The sequence below is a fragment of the Mirounga leonina genome, unplaced genomic scaffold, assembly GCF_011800145.1.
Source record: "Mirounga leonina isolate KUSES-001 unplaced genomic scaffold, KU_Mleo_1.0 Mir_101595, whole genome shotgun sequence".
In the NCBI taxonomy this organism is placed as follows: Eukaryota; Metazoa; Chordata; class Mammalia; order Carnivora; family Phocidae; genus Mirounga; species Mirounga leonina.
The window spans coordinates 16724832-16750293 of NW_023270158.1; the positions used below are offsets into that span (position 1 = coordinate 16724832).

Sequence of the window (25462 nt, forward strand, 5' to 3'; positions counted from 1 at the left end):
AGAATTATTTCATGACAGATGTTTAGTATTAATTTAACACAACATAAGGAAAAGTCTAAAAATAAAGAAAAACATATACATTTGCTTCTTATAGGTACATTTTTAAGTTATAATTACTCTGATAGAGTTCTGAAATTCATGAAGATGTTAAAGATCATTTCTATAATGTAATGTCTATTTCCAGGTATGCTATTAATTGGATACTAATGAAAATTAAAGAAATCATGAAATTTATATGTGAAGAAACACATGGCACTATGAACCACACTGTGATGGCTAATTTTATGTGTCAAATTGGCTAGACAATGATGCCCAGTTGTTTGTTTAAGCAGTAGTCTAGATGCTGCTGTAGAGGTGATTTTTAGATGTGATTAACATTTACATCAGTAGACTGTAAGTAAAGCAGATTAGCCTCTATAATGTCGGTGAGCCTTAACCATTCGTTGAAGAACTTAAGAGAAAAGACTGAGGTCCCCAAAAGAGAAAGGACTTTTGACTCTAGGCTACCTTTGGACTCAAGACTGAAGTATTAACTCTTTTTGGAGTATCTATCCTTCTGGCCTTCTCTAAAAATTTCAGACTTGTAGTCCCCACAATCTCATGAGCCAATTCTTTAAAATCTCTGTCTCTCTCTCTCTTTCCATATAAAAAATATAATTTATATTATAATATAATTAACAAATACATTAAAAATATATGTATGTATACATACACATATACATATATATAGAGTTCTCTGGAGAATGCTAATAACCTCATTCCTAGTGAATAACAACACTGGAAGAAAAGATTAATATTATAATAATAAAATAATCATAGTAATACATGTAGTAAAACTTTTATTTTTGTAGTGGGATTGAGCAAAAGATATTTTGCTTAACCCTTGGTATACCATCAAGGTTCATGGCACCCAAATATATATTTTGAGGTTTTTTTTTTTTTTGAAGATTTTATTTATTTATTTGACAGAGAGAGACACCGTGAGAGAGGGAACACAAGCAGGGGGAATGGGAGAGGAAGAAGTAGGCTTCCCGCGGAGCAGGGAGCCCGATGCCGGGCTCGATCCCAAGACTCTGGGATCATGACCTGAGCCAAAGGCAGCCATTTCATGAGTGCGCCACCCAGTCGCCCCTTGAGTTTCTTTTTAAAGAAGTTCTAACGACTTGTAAAAAATTGGTATTTTTTTTTACTTTTATTCTTTCCTGGTGTTCTACCAAAAAACAAAGTGAAATTTTACTTATTCTTTCAATAAAATAAAATTCATTTTATTTTTCAATTACCATATGGGTCCAGTGAAGCCTTTCATAAACCTAAGATACATTGTGTAGTCTTAGTAATCTTATTTTTCCTATATTTGGAAACAATTTGCTCCTTCATCACCAATCATAAGTTTTTCCTAAGTATGCTAAAAAGATTTATAAACGAAAGAATGATAGAAGGATGATACAATAGTGAAAAAAAACTTCATCCTTTAGTTTCGTATTACATTGCCCCGAATAGTGCATCTTCAAGAAGGTATAAAATAAGATCCGGGACAACATCTTTGTAGTCTGTTTTTCGCTCTCAGTGAACAGAGTTGAAAATGTAGAACTTTTCATTTTACTCCCATTATGTCAAAGACAAGAAAATTGATAGAGTAAGATGTTTACAATTATTAGACAGAATAGAAGATAAATGCAAAGAGACAGAAATCAACATTCCAGACTCCAGTGATGATAGTGAAATTGATCATATAGGTGAAATCTTAGACTGTGAGTCTTCAGATGATAAGCAAACACAAAGATTGATGAACAAACAATATATTTTTAAGGACAGAAAGGAAATAGCATATTTTAATCTAGTTAGTTGTTCAAGAGGAAGGACTTCTTCACATAATGTTTTGTTGAAGAACTTGAACCATCCTATTTTGCTAAAATGATGTGGGACACTATATCGTTTATGTAACTCCAAATTTATTTGATACAAAGTTTTTTGGGTTCAATTCTTATTAAAATTTCTAATAAAGTTTTTTTTTATTTTTAGTATGTATCTAGTCTTGCTTATGCAAAGTATTTGAAAAATAACTGAAACATACAAAACAAAAAGCAAAATGGTTCACTAGACCTAGATGGCAAATGGTCATCTATTTTTCTTGGTACACTGAAGGGTGACTCAGGAACCTGATATACATAAACACAACCATCTGTAACTCTCAGCTAAAGGGTTTCTGAATCAATGTATCACTAAGAACCGGGAAGAAACTTATGTTATTGGACTTGTGGTACAGCAGAAGATACAGAAAACAAAATATAGAGCAAAACTTACAAATTCATTCTTCAGTGTGTCTAAATGCACCTATATTGTAAGTTGCCACTGGGAGACATGATGCTAACTCCTCTTCCTACATTCTTTAAATGTAAGCCAAGTTCCAGACTGTTCCCTAGGTCTACTCTTCTTTTCATTTGACTCCCTGTCTCTTTGCAAACTCATCTACTCCAGGTAACTTCCAAATCTGCTTAGAAGTAACTTTGCTTCTGAAATCTCTACTCATGTTTTCTTAAGCATATTATTGTATCACCCATATTCAACTCCTTGTCCTGAATTTCTCTCTGGTTATATTACCATCTTCCAAAGCACCGAATCTCAAAATCTTAAGAGGCAAGCTCTCTCTTAGATCCCACATATCCAATCAATGTCCAAATCCTGTTAATGCTAGCTCTACTGCATGTCTTAATTCAGTTCTTTCTTTCCCCTCCACTGCCACTGCTCTAGCTTGGGCTCGCTTGCCTCCTACCTTGTCTCTCTGACTGCTTTTACTCCCGTATCCTCCACAACATACACATAGACACACTCCCACTTCTACAAATTCTGTCACACCATAGCTAACTTAAGTCTAATTATGTCTTCTTCTCTTATCCTTTCCTGAAATATCCTTCCCTTCCCAGGCTCTTTCTGCTTTTCAAAATTGTATTCGTGACCAGTTCAAATTTAACCTCCTCCTAGAAGCATTCCAGAACCCCTTCATTCAGATCCAATTTTCCTTCCTCTTGTTCTCTTTCAAGATTTCATAATACTGCTCTACTGAAGTACTTATCCTAGACTGCCTTGCCCAAATAGACTTGTCCAAATACCCACATTTGACTGTAAGCTCTTTTAAGACAAAGTCTGAATCTTATTTTTCCCTGTATCCCAACCATCACATCTGATATTAACTGGCACAGAGTAAGCATTCAAATATTTACTGAACTGAACTCCTCGGTTGCCAGTGGCATCCTGGTGGATGTAAATTCTGAGAGCTGCTTGTAGTTGTAACAGGTTGACAGCAGGTGCTAGATGTCAAAAGAAGGAAATTTATATGGTTGACTCCACTTCTTCTAAAATAAGCAACTCTCTAATAGACAATACCTGAGAGGAACATATTGGCTGGCATTTCATTAGCAATAGAGATTTCATAAAAATGTGGAGAGCAACAAAGTCTTTTTATTTCACCATAAGGATTTCATATATTTGGTTGCAGCAATGAGTGATAGGTTGACAAAGCTGCTATAAAATTGTCAGTTAATTCAAAAATCCTGTGAGAGTATTTTTATTCCCATGCAGCAGAACATTCTCCCTTCTACAGTGCTGTATACCAGCTCTTTAAGCAATATGATATGAACTCATTTCTTAAAATTTATACAATGTCACCAAATTTCTCAAAGAATTCCAGACTGGTTTGAAAAAGCCTTAGATGAAAAAATAATTTTAAAGGAAATCATTCTCTCTTAAGACTTGGCATTCTGTTTCAGAAGTTTCTCCCCTGGTTTAGCTGCTAAGTGGCCATATATTACATCCCCCTTCATATTCTCCCATCTCCAGTTCCTCTGTACAAAATTCATCTCACCATGATGGTATGGACCATTTAATGAGCATCCACTATATGTGAGGTCTTTGCTTTAGAAATCTCACCTAATTTTTTATTTATTTTTTTATTATTATATTATGTTAATCACCATACATTACATCATTAGTTTTTGATGTAGTGTTCCACGATTCATTGTTTGCGTATAACATCCAGTGTTCCATGCAGAACGTGCCCTCTTTAATACCCATCACCAGGCTAACCCATCCCCCACCCCTCCCCTCTAGAACCCTCAGTTTGTTTTTCAGAGTCCATAGTCTCTCATGGTTCGTCTCCCCCTCCGATTCCCCCCCTTCATTTTTCCCCTCCTGCTATCTTCTTCTTCTTCTTCTTTTTTAAACATATAATGTATTATGTGTTTCAGAGGTACAGGTCTGTGATTCAACAGTCTTACACAATTCACAGCGCTCACCATAGCACATACCCTCCCCAATGTCTATCACCCAGCCACCCCATCCCTCTCACCCCCCACCACTCCAGCAACCCTCAGTTTGTTTCCTGAGATTAAGAATTCCTCATATCAGTGAGGTCATATGATACATGTCTTTCTCTGATTGACTTGAAATCTCACCTAATTTTATCTCCATAATCACCATACCAGCTTATGTATTATCATTACTCCTACGTCACAGATGAGGAAACCATGGCTTAGAGAAGTGAATCTACTTGGCCAAGGTTGCCAGCTAGTAGATTACAGAGGTTTGCCATCCTATACATTTCCAACACATGTAAGAGACAATCCTATGATAACACACCCAAATGCATAGAAGACAACAATATAAATGGGAGCAGTAAAAATTATATCCAGATTATAGTAAACTGAGGTTTCTCCTAATATTTTCAGTTCTCAAACAAATTTTCTTTCTTTCTTTCTTTTCTCTTTCTTTTCTTTTCTTTCTTTTCTCTTTGCTTTCTTTCTTTCTCCTTTTCTTTTGTCTTTCCTTTTCTCTTTCTTTCTTTCTTAAGTTCTTGACTAACCAATGCTTTTCCTTTGATGTGCCTTGGGCTTTAGAATCATACAGACATAAGTTTAAATCCTAGTCCCTCACTTGCCATCTTACTACAATCCTAGGCACATTACTTAAGCTCGCTGAGCTTCAATGTTTCAATCTTTAAAGTGAGAAAAATAATATCTACCCTCCTAAGGTCATAGTAAGTATTGAAAACAAAATAACTTACATGAATTGCCTTGCTTTTTTATACTATCACTCACATATTTGTTTAATTCTTTTTATATATGTTATTCCATGTGTTCCAAAGCAACCTTCTCCTTTTGGTTTTTTTGAACTTCTCTCTTCTCTTCTTTGTAGTATGAGAACCAGGCAGCTACCAAAGAGCTTATTAAATGCTTTCCCACTAAGCATTCAAACAACCCAATTAGATCATACTTAAAATAACAAGAGCTAGCATTTACTCAGCTCTTACTGTGGCTTGGATCTAAGTGCTCCTCGTGTATTATCTAATTCTCCCAACCCTGAGGTAGATACAAGTAATCTTATTTTATAGAGGTGGTGACCAAGATCAGATAGTTTACTGAGATTAGCTGTTTGTTCAGGGCCACAAAGCTACTACTAAGAAGCCAGCCCAGGCAGCTTGCCCTCAAAACCTGTACGTGCTGTTGTTATAGATCTTTAAAATGGTAATTGTGGGGGTTATGTAGGAGGAGAAGCTACAGAAGTAAGGCTCTAAAATACAAATGTCAGATGAGCCATGTTCACCAATATTATTTGTGGAATAAATGGACCAATAAGAGAGAGGAACTCTTTTTTTCCATATCCTGCTCACTGCTATATGAGGTATTATGGTATTATGATCTGCCGTAGTAATGGGCATGAACAAGAGTTTTGCATAGTTCAGAAGCCTCCCACTTAGCAATTTGAGATCCTTTCAGTCTTAACCTGGTTTTTGTCCCTGACCTAGCTAGCCCTTTTGTAGGAGAAAATGACCAGGAATGGCTGACATGTTCAGCAACCAAAGAACTGAAGGAAAATGAGCAGTTTGAACATCAGAGACAGCAAGGAGAATTTCTTATTTGAATGCACTTAGAGTGACATTTTTTCTCTCACCTAGATTATTGCAACATGATTTCCATCAATACAATCACCTGAAAACAACAGATACCATGGAAATCATTTTATACAGTGAAACATGTTGGTATTTTGCAGACCAATTACTTGAGATTTTAGCATGGATATTACTAGTAGAGAGGAATTGCTTTGTACTGGACTTTCCTCTTGATAGAATGTAATAAGTATATATAGATTTCCCCAACTGTTCAAAGTTATGAACTGGGACTTACCAAGGAAGGAACAATGTTTCAATATAGCATTATACTCTTACTGAATATTTTTCTTTATTTAGCTGATTCCTTTTTAAGTATTTCTAGAAGTTTCAGGGCAATAAAAAAGGAATACTCAAATCTTCAAATAAGAAAATACAATTTTATGAGCAAGTATTTTATTTCTGCTCATTCCCTGAAAGCCAGATCTATACTAAGGAAAATTCTATTTTGAACACGATCGAAACTTTATGAGTATTCAATATCCATCCCATTTCATAGATTTCAAATGGAGAGATAAACTGAAGCACAGCAGGGCTGCAAATGACATTGTTTAGATAAACATATCTTGTCAGAATTATCCTGGTAGCAGCATTAGAGGCTCCGGGCATATTTGGAACAAAGATTCTGGCTTAGGCTCTTAATAAGCAACATGGCATGTCTCAACAGACACTTGGCTTTTAAGAAAATGCTTTTTTTTTTTTTTTTTTTTGGACCACGTGGATTAGAATCTTTCCACAATACTACAAATATTCATAAAGGTATTCATTCCTAAAAGACAAAAGCTTAGAAAAACATAACTGTTCAAATTACTAGATATTAGCAGAGAGAGAAAAATCTGCCCTCAGGTCACTCAATTTCAATCTATATCCCCCCAAAAAAAGTCAATACAGTATCAAAAAAAAGATTGCAAGGGATAATGGAAAATGTTTAGACAATGTTGAATGGATAGTATAAAATAAATTAGTGTTATTTTCCTCTTAGGGAAAAAATAGAAGTTATTTTTCATTAGTAAAATGACAAATGACTTTCTATATAGTGTGTTCAGATTTGCATAAACATTTTTGCCAAATTTCCATATTTCTCAGGCAAGAAACAGATCACTTAACTGTGTAATGGGAATTCAGTCTCATACTGAGTAAATCACTCACTAAATTTCATTCTTTTGGACCAGTATGTTGCAACCTGATGAAGAAGCCTCATGGTTCCAGTTTGAGGGATGAACATTCTACTACATCAACTGAAGAGCTATCTATGTTGATCATTACAAGGTGAATTTGCTCTTGCCTTGCTGGTTATACAAATGACATTTTATAACTTACACAGAACTCTACAACTTAAGTGTATTCTTCCTATCCAAATTAGCTATGGAAGAGAATGATGAGTTTCTTACCAAACTAGTTTCTCTCCTTCTCAGGCTCAACACTGGACAATATTTTGCAGTTTCCCTTGCAATTAAATGTGGTCATGTGACAAGTTCCAGCCAATAGACCATGAACAGAATTCATGTGTACCACTTCCAGGCCTGTCTCATAATCAATTCCAATGAACAATGTTTATTCCTCATCTGTCCATTAAATGCATAGGACTCAGATGATCTGGACACAAAAGATGGAAGGGGCTTGGGTCCCTGAATGACTTCATAGAGAACTGCTTATTTTGGACTGCGCCAGAAAAAAAGTAAACTTATACTATGGTAAGCCACCAAGACTTGGGATCTGACATATAGTGGCTAGTGCTACCCAACTAATATGTTAGCATATATTCAAATACATTGTTTGAGCAACAATAAGGAGTTAAGATTTCAAAATCAAGAAAAGTCTATTTTAATTAACAATCAGGACAACTGAAAGAGGAATGTCTTTAGGAAGTGAATCAAAACATACATAATTTGCAGACCATAAAATTATTTAATCCCAGTCCTAGTGATTAAGGTCATTAAGACAAACAATAAAACAGGATGGGACATGGTAAACATTCTAGAAGGAACACAGACTTTCAAGCCAGAAACATTTGCAAATTGCAAGCTCTGGTCTTTGCTTGTTTTGTAAACTTGAGCAATTTGATTAACCTTTCTCAGAATCTGTTTCCTTGTCAATAAAATGAGGGATTATGAAATTTACCTGACAAGATATTAAAAAGATTTTGTACACATGCCCACACACACAACACCTACTATCTGCTACCTACGAGGAACTCAATGAATCGTAGCTGTTATCACTATTTACCTAATATATACAAATATGACCAATAATATTTTTCATATATTAACTCTTTATTCTGGTTACTCTTTCCGCTCCCTCAGCATACTGGCTGTAAAGCATTCTGCTTACACTTCCGGAGGCAAGTGTTAACACAAGAGAATGTAAATCATGACGACACAGATTCTTGGTTTTTGAGGTTCAAAAGCCTAGGCCTAGAAAAAGACAAAAGATTTGGAAGGAAAAAAAAAAGATGATGAAATAAAGGATTTCCCGACTCCCACACTAGAAAAAAATTCCTCTGGTTGTGAGAAGGGATGAGAGGGGGCATGACAGGGGACATAAAAAAAAAAAAAATCAGTATTGATGTGTGTCCCTGAAGGGGAGGTGGGAGAGGGAAGGGAGGAAACCTGGGGAGATGCACGAGAATCAGAGAGCAGAGGTGAGCTGGGCCTCATTCCTGAGAAGAGCCTCTGAGGGAAACAGAAGGAGAGTAGTTTCCCCTTCTGCTTCCTCCACTCCTTTTCCTGACCCTATGCACAGGCACTCTGAATCACTCTGTGTAAAGAAGAAAAGAGTAGATGCAATGTCTAGGCAGATGGGCCTTCAAGAGGCTCCCGAGATTCCCACCCACTCCAGTATGGCAGAAGGAACGGTACACTGCTATTACACACTGAGGGCATCACAGCAGCAGAGGGATGTCCAGGTATGAAAGATGGTCCAGGAAGCAATTGCTTGGACCAATAACCAAGAATATGAGGAAGAGACTGACATCCCCATGGACGCTAGCCCAGAGAGACGACAAGCAAGGGGCAAATGTTCTGCCACACCATGCTCACCACACCCGCCGCTCCATGCTTTGCATCTACAGAAGCCTAGACTGATGAAAAATTTCTTTCCTCTGTTCCATGGAATTACATTCAGTTATGGAAAGATAACATTATGGACTGAAAAATCTTAGTACAAGAGTTATTATTTCCAATGATTCGGCGTCATTTTTATGAATGCAACGGAGGTAAATCAACTTAAGTCATTATTGAAACTTTTCATACATCTTTCCTTAAGTTTCATATGCTTGTTAAAAGACTTACTTCGATCAGTAATGACTGTTCTAGCCTCTTGATTGCTGGTCTTGTTTTTCAAATTCTGGGCAGCGGTAATGAGTTCTTCCAACTGGGGGCGCCTCTGTTCCAAATCCTGCAGCGTCGCCTGAAGGAAAAAAATACAACTTAATATTGAGGTTCTCCAGCATTCTGCATTCCTTTTATGTGATACAAAGTAAAGTGCAATTTTCAAACCAACCAAAGCACTTTTGGGAATAAAAAAAAAAAAAGATGTTACTGGATATAAATCTCTAATGTGTGAGGCTTTACAGAGAACAATTCAACAAGAAATGTGTTTCATTCTTAGATACCAAAAATATTTCAAATGAAAATCTTGATTACAGATCTGCTTCACTATTTAAGAGCTTAGATGGAGTCGTTTTGGAGTTCCTGGGTTTAGTTAAACCAATGTACGAGTGCCACAAGTAAGAAATGCAATTTTGAATTACGACAATGTATTTAGAAAAGATAGCTATTTATACTTGTAATCTCATTTTGTGTGGTGTCAACATTCAGGTGTATATTTTAGCAACAGGAAAAGCATGGAAGTGATTTAAGAGAGGTAACTTATTGGGGTGCCTGGGTGGCTCAGTTGGTTAAGCGACTGCCTTCGGCTCAGGTCATGATCCTGGAGTCCCGGGATCGAGTCCCGCATCGGGCTCCCTGCTCAGCGGGGGGTCTGCTTCTCCCTCTGACCCTCCCCCCTCTCATGTGCTTTCTCTCATTCTCTCTCTCTCTCAAATAAATAAATAAAATCTTAAAAAAAAAAAAGAGAGGTAACTTACTGAACTTCTTTGTACCTGAGTTTCCTCACCTATGAAATGACAGGGTGAGGCAGATGAGCCAAGTCAGTCCTTCCCCAAAGGAAGTATTAGTATTAGTATTCATACAGATGACTTTAATTTAATACTGCATTAAGATAAAAGTACCAACAGAACAAAGCCAAGAAATATTTATTTATTTATTTATTTACAGGTGACAATGTTAATTATTAAGAAATCCCTCCCTCCCTCCCTCCAGTGTCCATCTATTATCTCTGCCACCTTACTTTCTCTACATTAAAGGGCCCATATCCCAGCAATATTTACAAAGAAGCTTGTGAAAAATAAGATCTCTCCCTTGTTTTCGTTCTAAAATGGAATACATTTTATTTCAATTTGGGAAAACATAATGAACATTTGTTATTAGTTTATAACCCCTACACACATTTTCTCATTTTTATTCTCCTAATAACCACACTAATAACTAAGCTAGAAGTCTTTATGGTCTTATATCTGATGCCGTTTCCACTACCTCATGAGGCCAGTGAATGTGAAGGGATGAAATGGGGTAGACAGTAATGTTCCTGAAACTTAGTTATCTATTATGCTCTTTGACAACTGCTAATTTTCTGAAGATTTTTGGGTTGAGAAAGGCCAAGTTTTGAACATCTTGCAGTGTTTCTTTCGTGAACAGGTAGGGAGATAGGCCTTGTGATTTCAGCTCAATTGCTTTTGATAGTATTAAAATAATGGCAAGAACTTATCCAAATATTACATATCTATTTTGAGTATTTTCCCCTCTCTGTATTGAAAAATTGGAGGGGCTAACTTTTAACCAATTTTCCACATTTATAAGCTGTGATTGCTCAGAAGAAAAATCCAATTTTCAGGTTTCTAACTTTTATGGTTTCTTTACACAAAAGGGTGTTTGAAATATGGAACAAATTGCCAAAGACAGCTATTGAAGTAAGTGGCATAAGTCAGTTGGAGAGTACTGAGCAAATTTTAAAATGGGAACCATATAGTAGTAGATAGATTTTATGAAATAAGATGTTTTCCAGGGTTAGAATGTTAAACTCTGGTCATCTGTGACACAGCAAGCTTAAAAGTTACTTTGGAATTCCTGACTCTTAAATATTTAATACATTCAAGAGATTTTTTTTAAAAACAGACTTAACCAGAACCCTCAGATAAAGTCAAATATTTCCTTCAAATTTAACCAGAAACTCTACATAACTGAGGTAGCAAAGTACAAAAATTCATTCATTTACCCATTCATTCTTTCATTTTGTAAATCTCAAGTGCTGCATATTGTTCTAGGCACTACGGGTTTAACAGTGGATGAATGGATTAGGTATGCTTTGTGTAATTTAAATGCAAATTTGTGTTTTTTGATACTTGGAAATTTTTATATAACAAAGATTATCATTATTTTCATTTGATTTAATATTAATTCACCCTCAAACAACCAAGCTATTCTTCGCTTTTCTTTTCTGGATATATTTCTCAATGTGGGCTTTACTTTTCTCCTTCTTTTAGGATCACAAAGTTCGTTTAAGAAGTATGTTGTAGAAGTAACCTGATCAACTTTAATCTAAATTAAACCTGACCACAATGAACAGCTTTTACTGCTGAAATTAGCAAGCACGTCAATTTAGACTTAACACAAGCCATTTTCCTCTCTAATGAACAAAATAGGTCTCAGGGTATTGTGAAACCTGTTCTCTAGTTGGGTGATTCTCTAATTCTGCTGACAGACACATGCTTTGTAAGCACCTGAGAAGATTATTAATGACATCCTTTGAGGCAGCCTCCTTAAAAACCTAAGGAGATTCACAGCTGTAATAAAACTATGCATTTCTAAAGAATTTCAAAACAAAATCGTAACTCTTTATCCCACTCTTTCGTCAATATGTACAAAGGTTCATTTCTAAAAAGAAACTGTACAATAATAATATATATTGCTTTGGGATTTATCAGACACTAATATACTCATTAAATAGTGGTTTCTCAGTAGAGCGGAATGGGAATTTTCTCCCTTGGTTTTCTTTCAGAAATAAAGGGAAGGACTTGAATATGGCATATTTAAATATTTTTTTATTAAGATATTATAAAAACAGTGACTGAAAGACTTTCTTGCTAATGAACAGAACACACATGCAGCGAACAGAATGATTACTTTTTTCTTTTCATTTGGTTTTCTTTTGAGTATATTCTATTTGCTATTATAATTTCTCTTACCTGACAGTTGGTTTTATAACCTCCCAAAGACGGGAGAACACCTTAGATCTAATCATTAAAGTACCCACCTCCAAAATACCCATCTATGAAACTGTGTTCTTTGCCCCCATCTGGTGTTCTTATCAGATGCTTCTCTCTCCAGAACACTCTTTCTACTCTAATCCTCATCTTCAAATGACCTCCAGTCCTCTTCTTTTGCCCAATGTCCTTGTTCAAGCTGTAGTGGTCTATATTTGTCATGCTAAACAGGTAGAATGCTATTTATGCTTATTTGTTTTTCTGATAGGAGCCTAGGTAGACATTACACATATAACTTAAGTGAACAAAACTAAAATCATTACATGCTTAACAGTACCAAAGCATGATAATTGAGCATGTCTACATGGATTCTATCGTTTCGAAAGAAACAAACACGAGAGCAGGAAGGAATCAGTGCTATTTCTAAGGGGTCATAGGCCAGCTACTGGGCTTTACTAAAAACAGCTTACCCCTTGGAGATGAGAATTCATCATGGATTCCACTAGCTGAACAAAGATGGAAGAAAAAAAAATCTTCAAATACAAAGTGAATCAGAAGTCATTAATCCTACTAAGTCCCCCCAGGGTTGAAGGAACTGGTTATAAATAGCAATCCTATGAAAAAAGGAGTTAAACAATGAAACTATATATGCTCTAAGTAGGTCATTTTAGGCTCTCAGAAAGAATTACACTTTTTTATTGTATTTGGTAAAATAGAATTCTACCTAAATAATACTCAAATAGAAAACTCTATGGTTTAGTTGAATATTTAATATTTATATGTTTAAGGAAAGACCTTAACAACGAACTCTTTACATTTTTAATATTTTCTACAAGAATCAGCAATCTTCACATAGTTATATTTAGAACAAAAGCCTACAGTGATTTTCAGTTGTTGCCATTTTCAGGACACAAACATGACTTAAGCTTACCCATAATGTAAAAATGTAGACCTTCTACTCTTTTATTCACAACCTTAAAAAATTAACATCAGGGGGCCTGGGTGGCTCAGTTGGTTAAGTGACTCCTTCAGCTCAGGTCATGATCCTGGAGTCCCAGGATTGAGTACTGCATCAGGCTCCCTGCTCAGATTTTACAGATTAAATAAATAAAATCTTAAAAAAAGGAATATAAAATATTAAAAAAATTAACATCAAAGATGGACAAGATGAAAGTTTACTTAACTACTTTATGGATGGGAAAAAAAAAAAACATTTAAGGCAGGTAGGCCCTAAACTGTAGCCGTTCTAGACACTGAAGGAGTTTTCTCTATGAGGATGCTACTCCTATGTCTAGCCTCACTAAGCACCTTCATTCCGGCTTCTTTCCTTGCATTCGGCTGCCCCTCCAAATAGATTGGCCAAATCCAAAGCCGTCTCTATTTCTTCCACTCCCTCACATTTACATCTTAAACTGGCTTGGATATTTTCCTACTTGGTATAACTTCACTACTTCTTATCTGAATGTTCTACCAGCATCTCTGTTGCTAACTTCTTCATAAACACCTTCTAACTGTGGTTATCCTTTTGTCCTCCATTCATTAAAGAAATACTTTTTGAGAAAGCATTTTATTTTTATATAATTTAAAACTCACAGAAAAATTACAAGAATGGTTCAAGAGCTCCCATGTATCCTTTACCCCGATTCACCAGTTGGCAACATTTTGCCACATCTTTATTTATCACTTCCCACTATCATTCTCTCTGTGTATATATATCTGTACATACAATATAATAGATATTGTTTTCTGAAGCACTGGCGAATCATCTGCAGCTACCGTGCCCTTTACCTTTCGATATTTCAGTGTTTATTTCTTAAGAAAAAGGCACTCTCTTACATAACCTCAGCCCAATTTCAAAGTCAGGAAATTTCCTATGGCTTTAGTTCTATAAATCCAATCCACATTCTTTATTCATAGTATGACAATTATCCCATGAATTGCCTTTTATTTACTGGTCCAGACTCAGGCATTGCATTTAGTTGTCATATCTCTTTAGTCTCCTTTAATCTGAAATAGTTGCTTGCCTTTCTTTGAACTTCATACTGTTGACTGTTTTGAAGGCCAGGTATTTTGTAGAATGTCCCCCAATTTGGGTTTCTGCAAATATTTTTTTTTTAAAGATTTTATTTATTTATTTGAGAGAGAGAGAGAGAGCACATGAGAGGGGGGGAGGGTCAGAGGGAGAAGCAGACTCCCCGCCGAGCAGGGAGCCCGATGCAGGACTCGATCCCGGGACTCCAGGACCATGACCCGAGCCGAAGGCAGTCGCCTAACCAACTGAGCCACCCAGGCGCCCTCTGCAAATATTTTTTTTGTCAGTCCTTGACCTAGGCACAGGTGATAAAGAAGTGAAGGAGGAAAAATTATTCTTCTCAAGGAGAAAATAAACTAGTAGTTAAGACAGGCAGTAAATAAGCAATTACAATAAGCTGAGGTGAGTATTATGGTAGGGGAAGCACAGGGAGTGATCAAAGCTTATAGGAGAGATAGCTAACCACATTCAGGGGTTAAGGAGGGTCTTCGGAATGAAGTGGAACTTACATGGTGCTCAACTCGACTTTGCCTAAATTATATAAATTGTCTCTAAGACTCCTTTTTTTAAAACATTTTTTTAGCTTTACTTGGGTTAAGTCTGACAAATAGAAATTGTATATAAAGGTGTACAACTTGGAGTGCCTGGGTGGCTCAGTTAAGTGTCCGAGCCCTACGTCAGGGCTCCATGCTTAGCAGGGAGTCTGCTTGAAATTCTTTCCCCCTCCCTCCTCCTCCCCCTCTGCTCCTTCCCCTGCTCACATGCTCTCTGTCTAAAATAAATAAATAAAATCTTCAAAAAAAAGGGTATACAACTTGATATTTTGATTTATGTATACATTGCAAAATAATCACCACAATCAAACTAGTTAATATAGTCAACATCTCACAGTTACTTTTGTGTGTGTGTGATAAGAACACTTAAGATCTACCCTTTTGGCAAGTTTCAAGTGTACATTATTATTAACTATAGTTATCATACTGTATATTAAATCTCTAGAACTTATTCATCTTAAAAGTGGAAGTTTGTACCCTATGATCCATACTGTCCTATTTCCCTCACTTTGCAGCGCTGGCAACCATCATTCTACTCTGTTTCTATGAGTTTGACTTTTTTTAGATTCCACATATAAGTAAGATCATACGGTATTTGTCTTTCTGTGTCTGGCTTATTTCACTTAGTATAATGCCCTCCAAGTTCATCTGTGTTATCACAAATGGCAGGATTTCCCTCTTTCCTAAGGCTGACTAATATTCCATTGTGTATATACATATACCATGTTTTCTTTATGGATTCATGTGTTGGCGGACATTTGAGTTGTTTCCCTATCTTGGCTATTGTGAATAGTGCTGCAATGAACATGGCAGTGCAGATATCTCTTCGAGATCCTGATTTCATTTCCTTTGGATATGTATATTCAGAGGTGGGATTGCTGGACTATATGACAGCTCTATTTGTAATTTTTTGAGGAACCTCGATACTGTTTTCCACATTGGCTGTACCAATTTACATTCCCACCAACAGTGTACAAAGGTTCCTTTTTCTCCACACCCTCACCAGTACTTACAATCTCTTGTCTTTTTGAAAACAGCTATTCCAACAGGTGTGAGGTAATACCTCACTGTGGTTTTGATTTTTACTTCTCTGATGATTAATGATGTTGAACACCTTCTCATGTACCTCCTGGCCACTTGGATGTCTTCTTTGGAAAAATGTTTATTCAGGTTTTCTGCCCATTTTTAAAGCTGATTATTTGTTTTTTTGTTTTTTTTTGTTTGTTTGTTTTTGCTATTGAGTTGCAGGAGGTCCTTATACATTTTGGATCTTAACCCCTTATCAGACAGATGGTTTGCAACTATTTTCTCCCATTTAGTAGGTTGCCTTTCATTCTGTTGATTTTTTTTCCTTTGGTGTGCAGAAGCTTGTTTTTTTTTTTTTTTTTTTTTTTTTTTTTTTTTTAATTTGATGCATTCCCACTAGTGTATTTTTGCTTTTGTTGTCTGTGATTTTCGTATCATTATCCAAAAAATCAAAGCCCAGACTAATGTCAAGAAGCTTTGCCCATGTTTTCTTCTGGTAAGTTTTATGCTTACAAGGCTTTAAATACCACTGCTGCTAATACCCACTGTGGTGGCCATGACAACATGCAAGACTTTTACGACTGGGACCTAAGTGACTGGGGACGCCAGCTGCTGCCTTCGGAAACCCATCACTCCACTGAAGAGAAGCCAAGCCTCCTGCAGACTGCTCCCCACCAATGACTGAATGTGATAATGATACTAAAGCAGAGCCTTGTTTGGGAGGCACAGGGCTCCTCTGGCTGCCTTGGGCTCAGTGACTTCCCAACAGCTCTGCTGAATCTTCCTTAGATCTACGGCACACTGGGATGCTTCTGCATAATCTCCCCTCCCTCTTTCTTTCACTTGGGGTCAGGCTTGCATTTTGATTCAGTGGCTCTCCCCCCTTCCTCGACTTCCTCCCTACTTCCTTTCACAAAGATATTTCCTCAAATAAAATCATTTCCTGCTTAATCCCGTCTTGGGATATTTAATCTCAAGCCCCAATGACTATACCCACTTTTGCCCTTTTTTTGACCCTAAACCTCTCATCAATGCTTCAGATCTACATAACATGGCGATTCCATGATATTATCACCTAGATGTCTAACTCACAGTTTCTGGACATTATTAATATCCTTCCTAAGGTTCAAGTAAATTACTATTTTAAAAGTACCTCTATTAAAAAACACTGCTACTTAAAAAAAAAAAAAAAAAAGGATGCGGCCATTATTGTCAATGAGCCTCGAATTTAATTGGAGGAAAAAAAGATGATTTAGGTGTGTTACACGGCAATGGTGGGGTTCTATTCTCCACATGTGGCTCAAGAATACTAGGTTATCCAGGCAAGCCACCAAAAATCCTTTTTACATAACAACCATTAGGCTTCCTGGAAGACATGGAAAAAGGAACTTTTTGGCAAGTTTTCAGGCTGGGGAAGATACCAAAACTAAGAAATAAATATTCCACTGGATAGGCAGAGACCTCCATCAGGGCCAGCTTCATGGGGGTGCAACTTGTATAGCTGTACTGGGCTCTGCACACAGAAGGGCCCCGTGCTTTGTTTTCCGTGGTTCTGCGGCCATCTAGAAATTCTTTCTTTATTTTTATGAACAAGGGGCCCTGCATTTTCAAGTTTCACTGGACCCCACAAATTATGTAGCCAATCCTGACCTCGACCCTGAAGTGAGCAGAGAATAAAAGTTGTGTATCTTGTCTGAAGCACTCGTCAACTGGTGATGGGAAAAACACATCTGAACACAAATTATATCATGTCCGTCAAATGCCTCTTGTTTAGTTCCTGAGAACTCTCTCTAAATTTCTTTTAGTAGCAATCATGAAGCTAAAAGATACATGTTTGGGGGAAAATCTCTTCTGGTCAGGAAAGCAGAACAAAACAGTTGGCAGTTGTCCGAGATGGGACCCTATCAGTACCAATGGTTAGTGGAGCAGCAAAGTCACTGTGATTGGGAAGAAGTAAAGCAAGGAACCTCTAGAGAAAGGCATGGATCACCTAAGAATTTGGGATTAAAAGGGGAAGCTGTAGTTCTGGCAACAAAAATGGCTGTGGGGATCTCAAATTCCATTTGCAGTTTTAGCTAAGTATTAGTTGTTCCCAAGGCTAGGGTGGCCTTGAAAAATACATGAGAAACAACTAATAATTAGTTCCACAAACAGTTACTAACCTGCAACTGTAGGCCAAACACTTGGCTAACAGACATACACAAATAAACCTTGACCTCTTTCTTTAAGGAACTCATCATTTGGCAGAAAATAAAGACTCATTAAGAACTAATACAGTGGGAAATAATGCTCATAACGACAGTAATATTTGCTTATTAAACACTTACTATGTGCCGAAATGGTCTATCATAGTCCACAGAGAATGGACGCTGGAGTCAGGCTGCCGGGGTTTGAATTCTGGCTGCCATTTACTTGGTTTATCATTTTTGTCAAGTTACTTAACCATTCTCTTCTTCATTTCTACCACTATAAAATGAGGATCACAAGAGTGTCTACCTCTTAACCTTGTTATGAGAATTGGGTTCATGTTTGTAAAATGCTTGGAATACTTCTTGTTGCATAAGAACTATAAAAGTTTCAATAAAAAATTAATCAGTTTAATCATCAAAATACTCTATGAGATAGGTACTACTGTCTCCATTTTACAAAGAAGGAAAATGAAAGAAAAAGACGTTGAGCAATCTGCCCAGGATCACAAGTGGTAAGTGTTCAGAACTTCTAACACAGGACATTTGGCCCCTGAGCCCACACACTTCAGTACTACAAAGTACGTATGCTGTAGTGTAAAGGGACCTAGCCATCGCCTGGCTTGCTCTCCTCTCTCCCTCGGCTCTACCAGTGCCTCCCACTAGGACATAATCAACAGGAAATAGCAAGCTCACTGCAGCTGCTCATACTATCCGGCCTCCCAGGATGCAACAGCAAGTTAGACAGTAGTATATCTGAGAAAGAGTCCAGCAAAAGTACCAAAGTAAATGGTGAAGCCCGAAACAACCACTAAAAGGAATCAGTTTGGGGAGTTATCACATACGGGAAGTCTCTGGAAAGACTTCATAGAAGGGATGGGACTGTAGTTGAACCTTGGAAAATTTGGCTAGGTCATGGGAAGGTCATTATGAGGGAAAGAAAGAGCAAACACACAGAAATAAAATAAAGCTTCAACGGGGCTGGCTGGTGCCTACAATTTCACTGAAAAAAAAAGGAGATAAGTTTAGACAGGCAGAGTGGAAGCCCTCAGAGTTACATTGTGCTACTCACATCCTGTCATTTATCCTCTATTTTATACATTTGGTTTACTGAGAATTAAATTTGCTGTGGGGGACATTCTGATTAGATAAAAGACAATTTATCTTGTTTTATGGTTGGGTTTTTAAAAATCCGTCTGAGGTATTTGGATTTTATCACAAGGAACTGGGTAACAATGAAGACTAGAAAAACTGAAGCTATGGGAGCCAAGACTTGTGTCACTCCATGCCTTTGTGTACCTTATTCTTTCTGGCTGGAACACCTTCCTCAGTTCTTGGTCTTTTCCTGGAAATATGGTACACAGATAACCGCAAGCAAAAGTGTTGACTGACCAAATGACTGGACACAATAAGGGGAAACAGTGATACAAGAAAGTGAATAATAACTGGAAGGGTGTGGAAATTACTAGAACACACCTCTCTGTTTCAAGCAGTGTTTATTAGTATTATAAAAATTAGTGATCATTTGGCTAACTTTAAATAGGAACAATATGATAGCTACTTAAGAAATTATTATTGGACTAAAAAACCCATAGGACAGTCTATGGAATTTATTTCTCTATTTCTTTGTAATAATGTCGTTCTTATTTGTTGGCATTTTGGGGGGCTTAACAAATTTATTTTAAGCCTCCCAAATTTGAGGTCTTTCTTGTAATGGTGTACTATAAAGCTAATCTACTACTAGTATGTTATTTTTTTAAAAATTTATTTGAGAGAGAGAGAGAGAGAGAGAGAGCATGTGCAAGCAGGGGGAGGGGCAGAGGGAGTGAGAATCACAAGCAGACTCCCTGCTGAGTGCAGAGCCTGACTGAGGGCTCAATCTCATGACCCTGAGATCATGACCTGAGCTGAAATCAAGACTCAGACGCTTAACCAACTGAGCCACCCAGGCACCCAACTCTTAGTATGTTATTTTAAAAATAAATTCTCTCCTGTGGTTGAAAAAGAGATTATGACGATCATTTCCAAATTATTCTGCCACAGAAAACTTAAAGGACTGATTTACTTGTCATTTCATAAACCCCTTAATACACAAAAATGAGAACTCCTTTCAGTGACACGAGCTAGTAAGTAAATAATGTGGTCTAATTTGGGGATCTTGAAATATAATTTCAAAGTCAAGAAGAAAGAAGAATTTTAGGCTGTAGTTTGTTGATAATGATTTGCAAATACATTTCTAAGCTGACAGAAAGGGCGCTGATATTTTTAGCTGTTCAACATTAGATCTGTTATTCTACATTGTTCGCAGTGCTTGAAACCCTATTCTGTAAATTTCACATACTGAGAAAGGATAATTGGGGCAGTTTTAAGACCAGTTTCTGTCATGCACATCACATTCACTTTTGATGTTATGACCCAACGGAATAAGTGACATGGTTTTTTCTCCCTCCATATATTTTAGAGGAAAGGGAAAAGTGAAATCATTTTACAGTATCCATATTTTGGGATTTTTTTCTGCTCCAATTTTCCATTATTCTTTTCTTGTTCAACCTTGAGTAACACCATTTGGGAGGCAGTCTAATTGCAATTGGTCAAGATAAATTGTCTTTTATCTAATCAGAGTGCCCTATACAGCAAATTGAATTATAAGTGAACCAAATTAATAAAATGGAGGATAAATGACATGACATGAGTAGTGAAACAGAATTATCTGAGGGCGTTGTTTGTAATATTTTGCCTGGCGCAGAACATCCTGATTTTGCATCCTAAAGATGTTGTCCAAAGCCATAGAAATGCAGATAAAGAAGGCCAGCGTTAGTAAGTAAGTGAGCACCAATCAATCGAATGGGCAGGAAATATTTATTGGCAGGATTCTATGCATAATACATTACAGTAGGAAATGTGCTTTGCACGTGATAGTGGATGGCAAAAAAGAGCATCCTCAATGAATTCAAGGAACTTGCAACGAACTCGCAACGCTGTTGGGGGGACGACCTTCAGGCCTGCCCATTCGCACTCACACATGCAGTTAGCCAATAAGAGAACATGGCATGTAAATGACAAACGTTACAGTCTACACACTATAGACTCTATGCTAACAGATTCTGAAGAATGCAATTCTCATATGAGCATGCTCAGGGAAAGTGCCTTAGAGGATCAGGAACCTGAACTGTCATTTGGGGGATGAACAGGACTGATAACGACCTAATGATGAGAGGGGTGATTCCAGGGCAAGGACCGAGCTTGCACCAATGGGTGGAGGCACCAATACACTAGAGTGTTTGGAAGAAGGGTGCCTGTGCAGGGGGCAGATCTATGATGACTGTGATCCAGCTGGGGAGGGAGGCAGGGGCTCAGACTACCAGATGAATGAGTAAGGACGTGATGTCGAAGGCAGTGGGAAGCAGTGGAGTCTTGAGAACAGAGGAGAGCCACAATAAAAGTGGCATTTTAGAAATATTAACCTTGCACCATTGCATCCAACGTTCTTTTGAAGAAAGGACTGGAAAACTACATTGCAACAATCCAATAAAAACCTCTTCTAGCCCCTCTGTTTAAATTTCCAGTCATGAAAACGTGCAGAACATTTTTTAAAAAGTAGGCTCCATGAGCAGTGTGGAGCCCAGTGCAGGCCTTGAGCTCATGACCCTGAGATGAAGACCTGAGCTGAGATCAAGAATCAGACGCTTAACTGAATGAGCCACCCAGGTGCCCCTGCAAACCATTTCTAACTTAACCTCATGCATCCTTTTATTTCAGGAGAAAATACCAACTCCACAACATATAAGCAAAATAAATTCAACCGCACTGCTGGTAAAACAGTGTCCCAGAGAATTATTAAGCATATTTTCTGATTCCATTTGTAACATTATATTATATTAGATGGGATAGAGAGTGACTGTAGTTTCAGTTTAGAAAAATGTAAACATTCGGAACGCTAAATTCTTAGATTTCTGCTCTGAAGAGTAAAGAGAGTATCAGAGTAGGAGAGAGAATTGGGATCCCTCCAGAAATATAACTTCAAAGATTTTTATCAGTGGTAAAAAGAATAATCAATATACTATTATGATGTCACATTTTGTGAATGTAACATTGCAATGTCCTTTTATAACTATCATTGCATTAGACCTATGATATTTTCTTTGGGAAATGAGTCTTCAGAGGATTCTCCAGGTTCTAGGAAAGAAGCCTGTTATTTAACAAGTACTATACTAATCCTTTCAAAAATAAAGCTCAAAGCAAATAAAAGGTTATGCTAAGAATGCTTTTAGCCTTTTCATGTTTTCAAAACATTTTAAAGATACCACTTATTTAGCTGAGACAAGAACCTTGGTTTTCATTGCCAGTGGCAGCCACCAATAAACTGAGGCAAAGTAAGAGACATTACTGTCCTGTGACGCTACCCGTACATGCAAGTCAAGTGGGGAAATGAGTGATTATCTAGAGGCAATTAAAACTCATGTACACGGTCAATCGGTGTAATTCAAGCCCCCAAATGCTCTTTTCCGATCTTCAAGTGGCGTATGTGAAGACATGAATTATCAAAATAATTGGCACAGCTGTTCGATTCATGCTGCCTATATAGGGAGAGAATCAGGCTCAGTTTATTCATCTGTAAAATGAGGATAATTACATTTATATCAACCAAACTGGGGGAGATGAAAGTAGTAAATCCATTTGTCAGCATTCAAATAACTTAGGTAGAAATTAGTCAAATACAGCTAGTCCTGGTCTCTTTGTAAGAACGGCAATTGAGGAATATGTTATGTAGAATGTATTTAATTGATGGGGTCTTGACCTTCTGATGTCACTAAGTTCTGAGTGTCACAAAGCCAAGATAACAGACAGTGAACAATTCTGTGCTTGTGCTAAAAAGTGATATCTTCATGGTATGGAAACCTCTTGGAGCTTTACAAGTAAGCGTAAGATGAGAGAAAGTGTGAGGGGGGGAGCACAAGAGCATCTGTGTGCACTCACACAGGAGAGGCAATATGCGAAAGGAGAAGCGAAGTATGCACAAATCTCTACCATACCTTTGCATCAAAACAGTGCACTGTGTACCATTTAGACATATGTATGAAGAAAAAAAAGCTGAACCATTGGGCCTCATGCTTCAAAAGGGACAACATACTTTGCATATTCTCAGAGACTGACATTAATCTGTTTCTTCTCAGAAATTATATGACTGGGGAAAGATAACAATCTGCCTTTGACTGGGTACTATGTGTTTAAGCCCTGGCTTAGCTGTAAATCATTTGTGAAGATCATTTCTTGGTAGGTGAATAGAGTTGCTCTCATGGAGTGTTAATACACTTGCAGTGAAGTGTTGCTGGGGGTAGGAGGTGTTAGACATTGATCAGGAGCTTAAGAGATGAGCTATTTATTTTTGCTGTTGTAAGAGGAAAATTTCTATAATAAAACAATGATTCTGCTTCTCTGTCAAAAAAATACCATTTTATGACATAAAAGCTCTCTTCAGTAAACAAAGAACTGACTGTTATTGGGGGACATAAAAATTACAATAGCATATATTTCCCTGCAGAGTACAACAGCCTTTAACTCAATTGGAACTTGCAGTGTGACAGCTTTTAAAGGAGGGGACATATTCTAGGGGGAGAATCTCTATACTTTTCAATTCCCTGGACTGTACTAGTTCTTATCCTATAAAAATGGGTCTACATCAGCACACTGTGCCAGTAAATCACATACTTGCTCTGCGGCATGAAAAAAGCCCAGCATCGGTGTGTGTGTGTGTGTGGGGGGGGTGCTTTATGGCTTTATGTGGCATAGTTCCAAGCAAACACATGGCTCAAACGAAGCCGATTCTGAGGAATATGGAAACTTTATGTTCTGTTTGACAGGAACATGTGTACAGCTTCCTAACTGTGAGCTTCTAGATGTGCTCTAAGGGCAAGTATAATCCGTTCTTAAATGGATTTTGTAATGCTGCATACCTAATCAAGCTGTGTACATTATAGGGAAGAGTTAAGTTTAATTCTCTGTTTTATTGGGAAGGGTGCTTATTATTAACACCCATTTCAACAAATTTTAAGTAATTTATTTATTTATTTATTTATTTAAAAGATTTTATTTATTTATTTGAGAGAGAGAATGAGATAGAGAGAGCATGAGAGGGGGGAGGGTCAGAGGGAGAAGCAGGCTTCCCGTAGAGCAGGGAGCCCGATGCGGGACTCGATCCCGGGACTCCAGGATCATGACCTGAGCCGAAGGCAATCGCTTAACCGACTGAGCCACCCAGGCGCCCGAATTTTAAGTAATTTAAAAAGAAGCAGCAATCCCTGGAGAAAGGATGCAGTAAGAATTCTCTATTTGCTTTTCTGTTTTATTTATGTGACATGAGCAAAATTGCTTACCCTTTGCTTCCTCAGACATTTTGGTGGCATGGGACCAGGTGAGGCAAAAACTGGTAATAATACATAAAACAGTACTGTCAGTTGATTCTAATTTCTAATACTTCAATCTCAATTCTTTCTCTCTCTCTTCTAGTAACGATCTGCCTTACTTTTTAGCCGAAGTTTTCTCTAAGACAGTGGCCAGAGGGGTGGTAATGAGGTCAATACTTCAGTTAAAACTTTACAAAGCTAGGTAGGCTAACGTGAAAGCTAATTCCGAGCTGTTGGTTCACGAACAGGATGATATTATACACGACGAGTGACAAAAGTAACTCATACCACCTGTGTTACTAAAGAGAAGTCTGAGTATTAAATATTTGTACAATGGGCAGCCCAAAATGGAAGGTTAAAAAACCAAGAAAGAAAGGGAATGTGAGGGATGCAATTGATTAAACAGTTTGGTTTAGTAAATATCCATCTTGTAATATTTTAATAGTAATTATCTTGATCCACTCAAATATAGTACTCACCGCCAATAACTACTAAAACTTGGTACCCCATTCCTCCAAAAGTGCACCACCTTACAATCAAACTCCTATAGCATTGCTTCTTGGCCTTTTGGCTAAGATCAAGTACAGACTCCTACCGTGTAACAATTACAACACAATGAGAACTAGTGTTGAGTTTCCTGTGTGCCAGATATTGCCCTAAGCATCTTACCTATATTAACGGAGAACAACTATCTGAGCTAGGTACTCTTACTATCTTTTATAGACAAGAAAAATGAGGTACAGAGAGGTTACATATTTACTCAAGGTCACAAAACTAAGATGTGGTAGAGGTAGAACAAAATGTCCCAGATCCTCCTTTTCCAGTACATCATAGCTGGAACTTCATCAGCAGCTACAATGTAGCAGAAGCTGGGTTCAATGTTTCACAAACATGATTTAATCTTGACAGCTACCTAGCTGGATGCTAGATATCCATTCTTACAAATGGGCAACTTTCCCAAAGACAGCCAGCCACTTCGGAGGAGAAAAGCATTTGA

The 25462-nt window shown here is 37.3% G+C and overlaps 1 protein-coding gene across 9 annotated transcripts in view; it reads right to left on the bottom strand.

The window, feature by feature from the left end:
* DMD (dystrophin) overlaps window positions 1-25462 on the bottom strand; it is a 1717438-nt gene that overhangs the window by 571708 nt on the left and 1120268 nt on the right. For all 9 annotated transcript variants that reach the window (XM_035001266.1, XM_035001277.1, XM_035001248.1 and 6 more), the window contains one exon: window positions 9232-9349. In XM_035001266.1, coding sequence (XP_034857157.1) covers window positions 9232-9349 — 118 coding nt within the window. The remainder of the gene's footprint in view (window positions 1-9231; window positions 9350-25462) is intronic.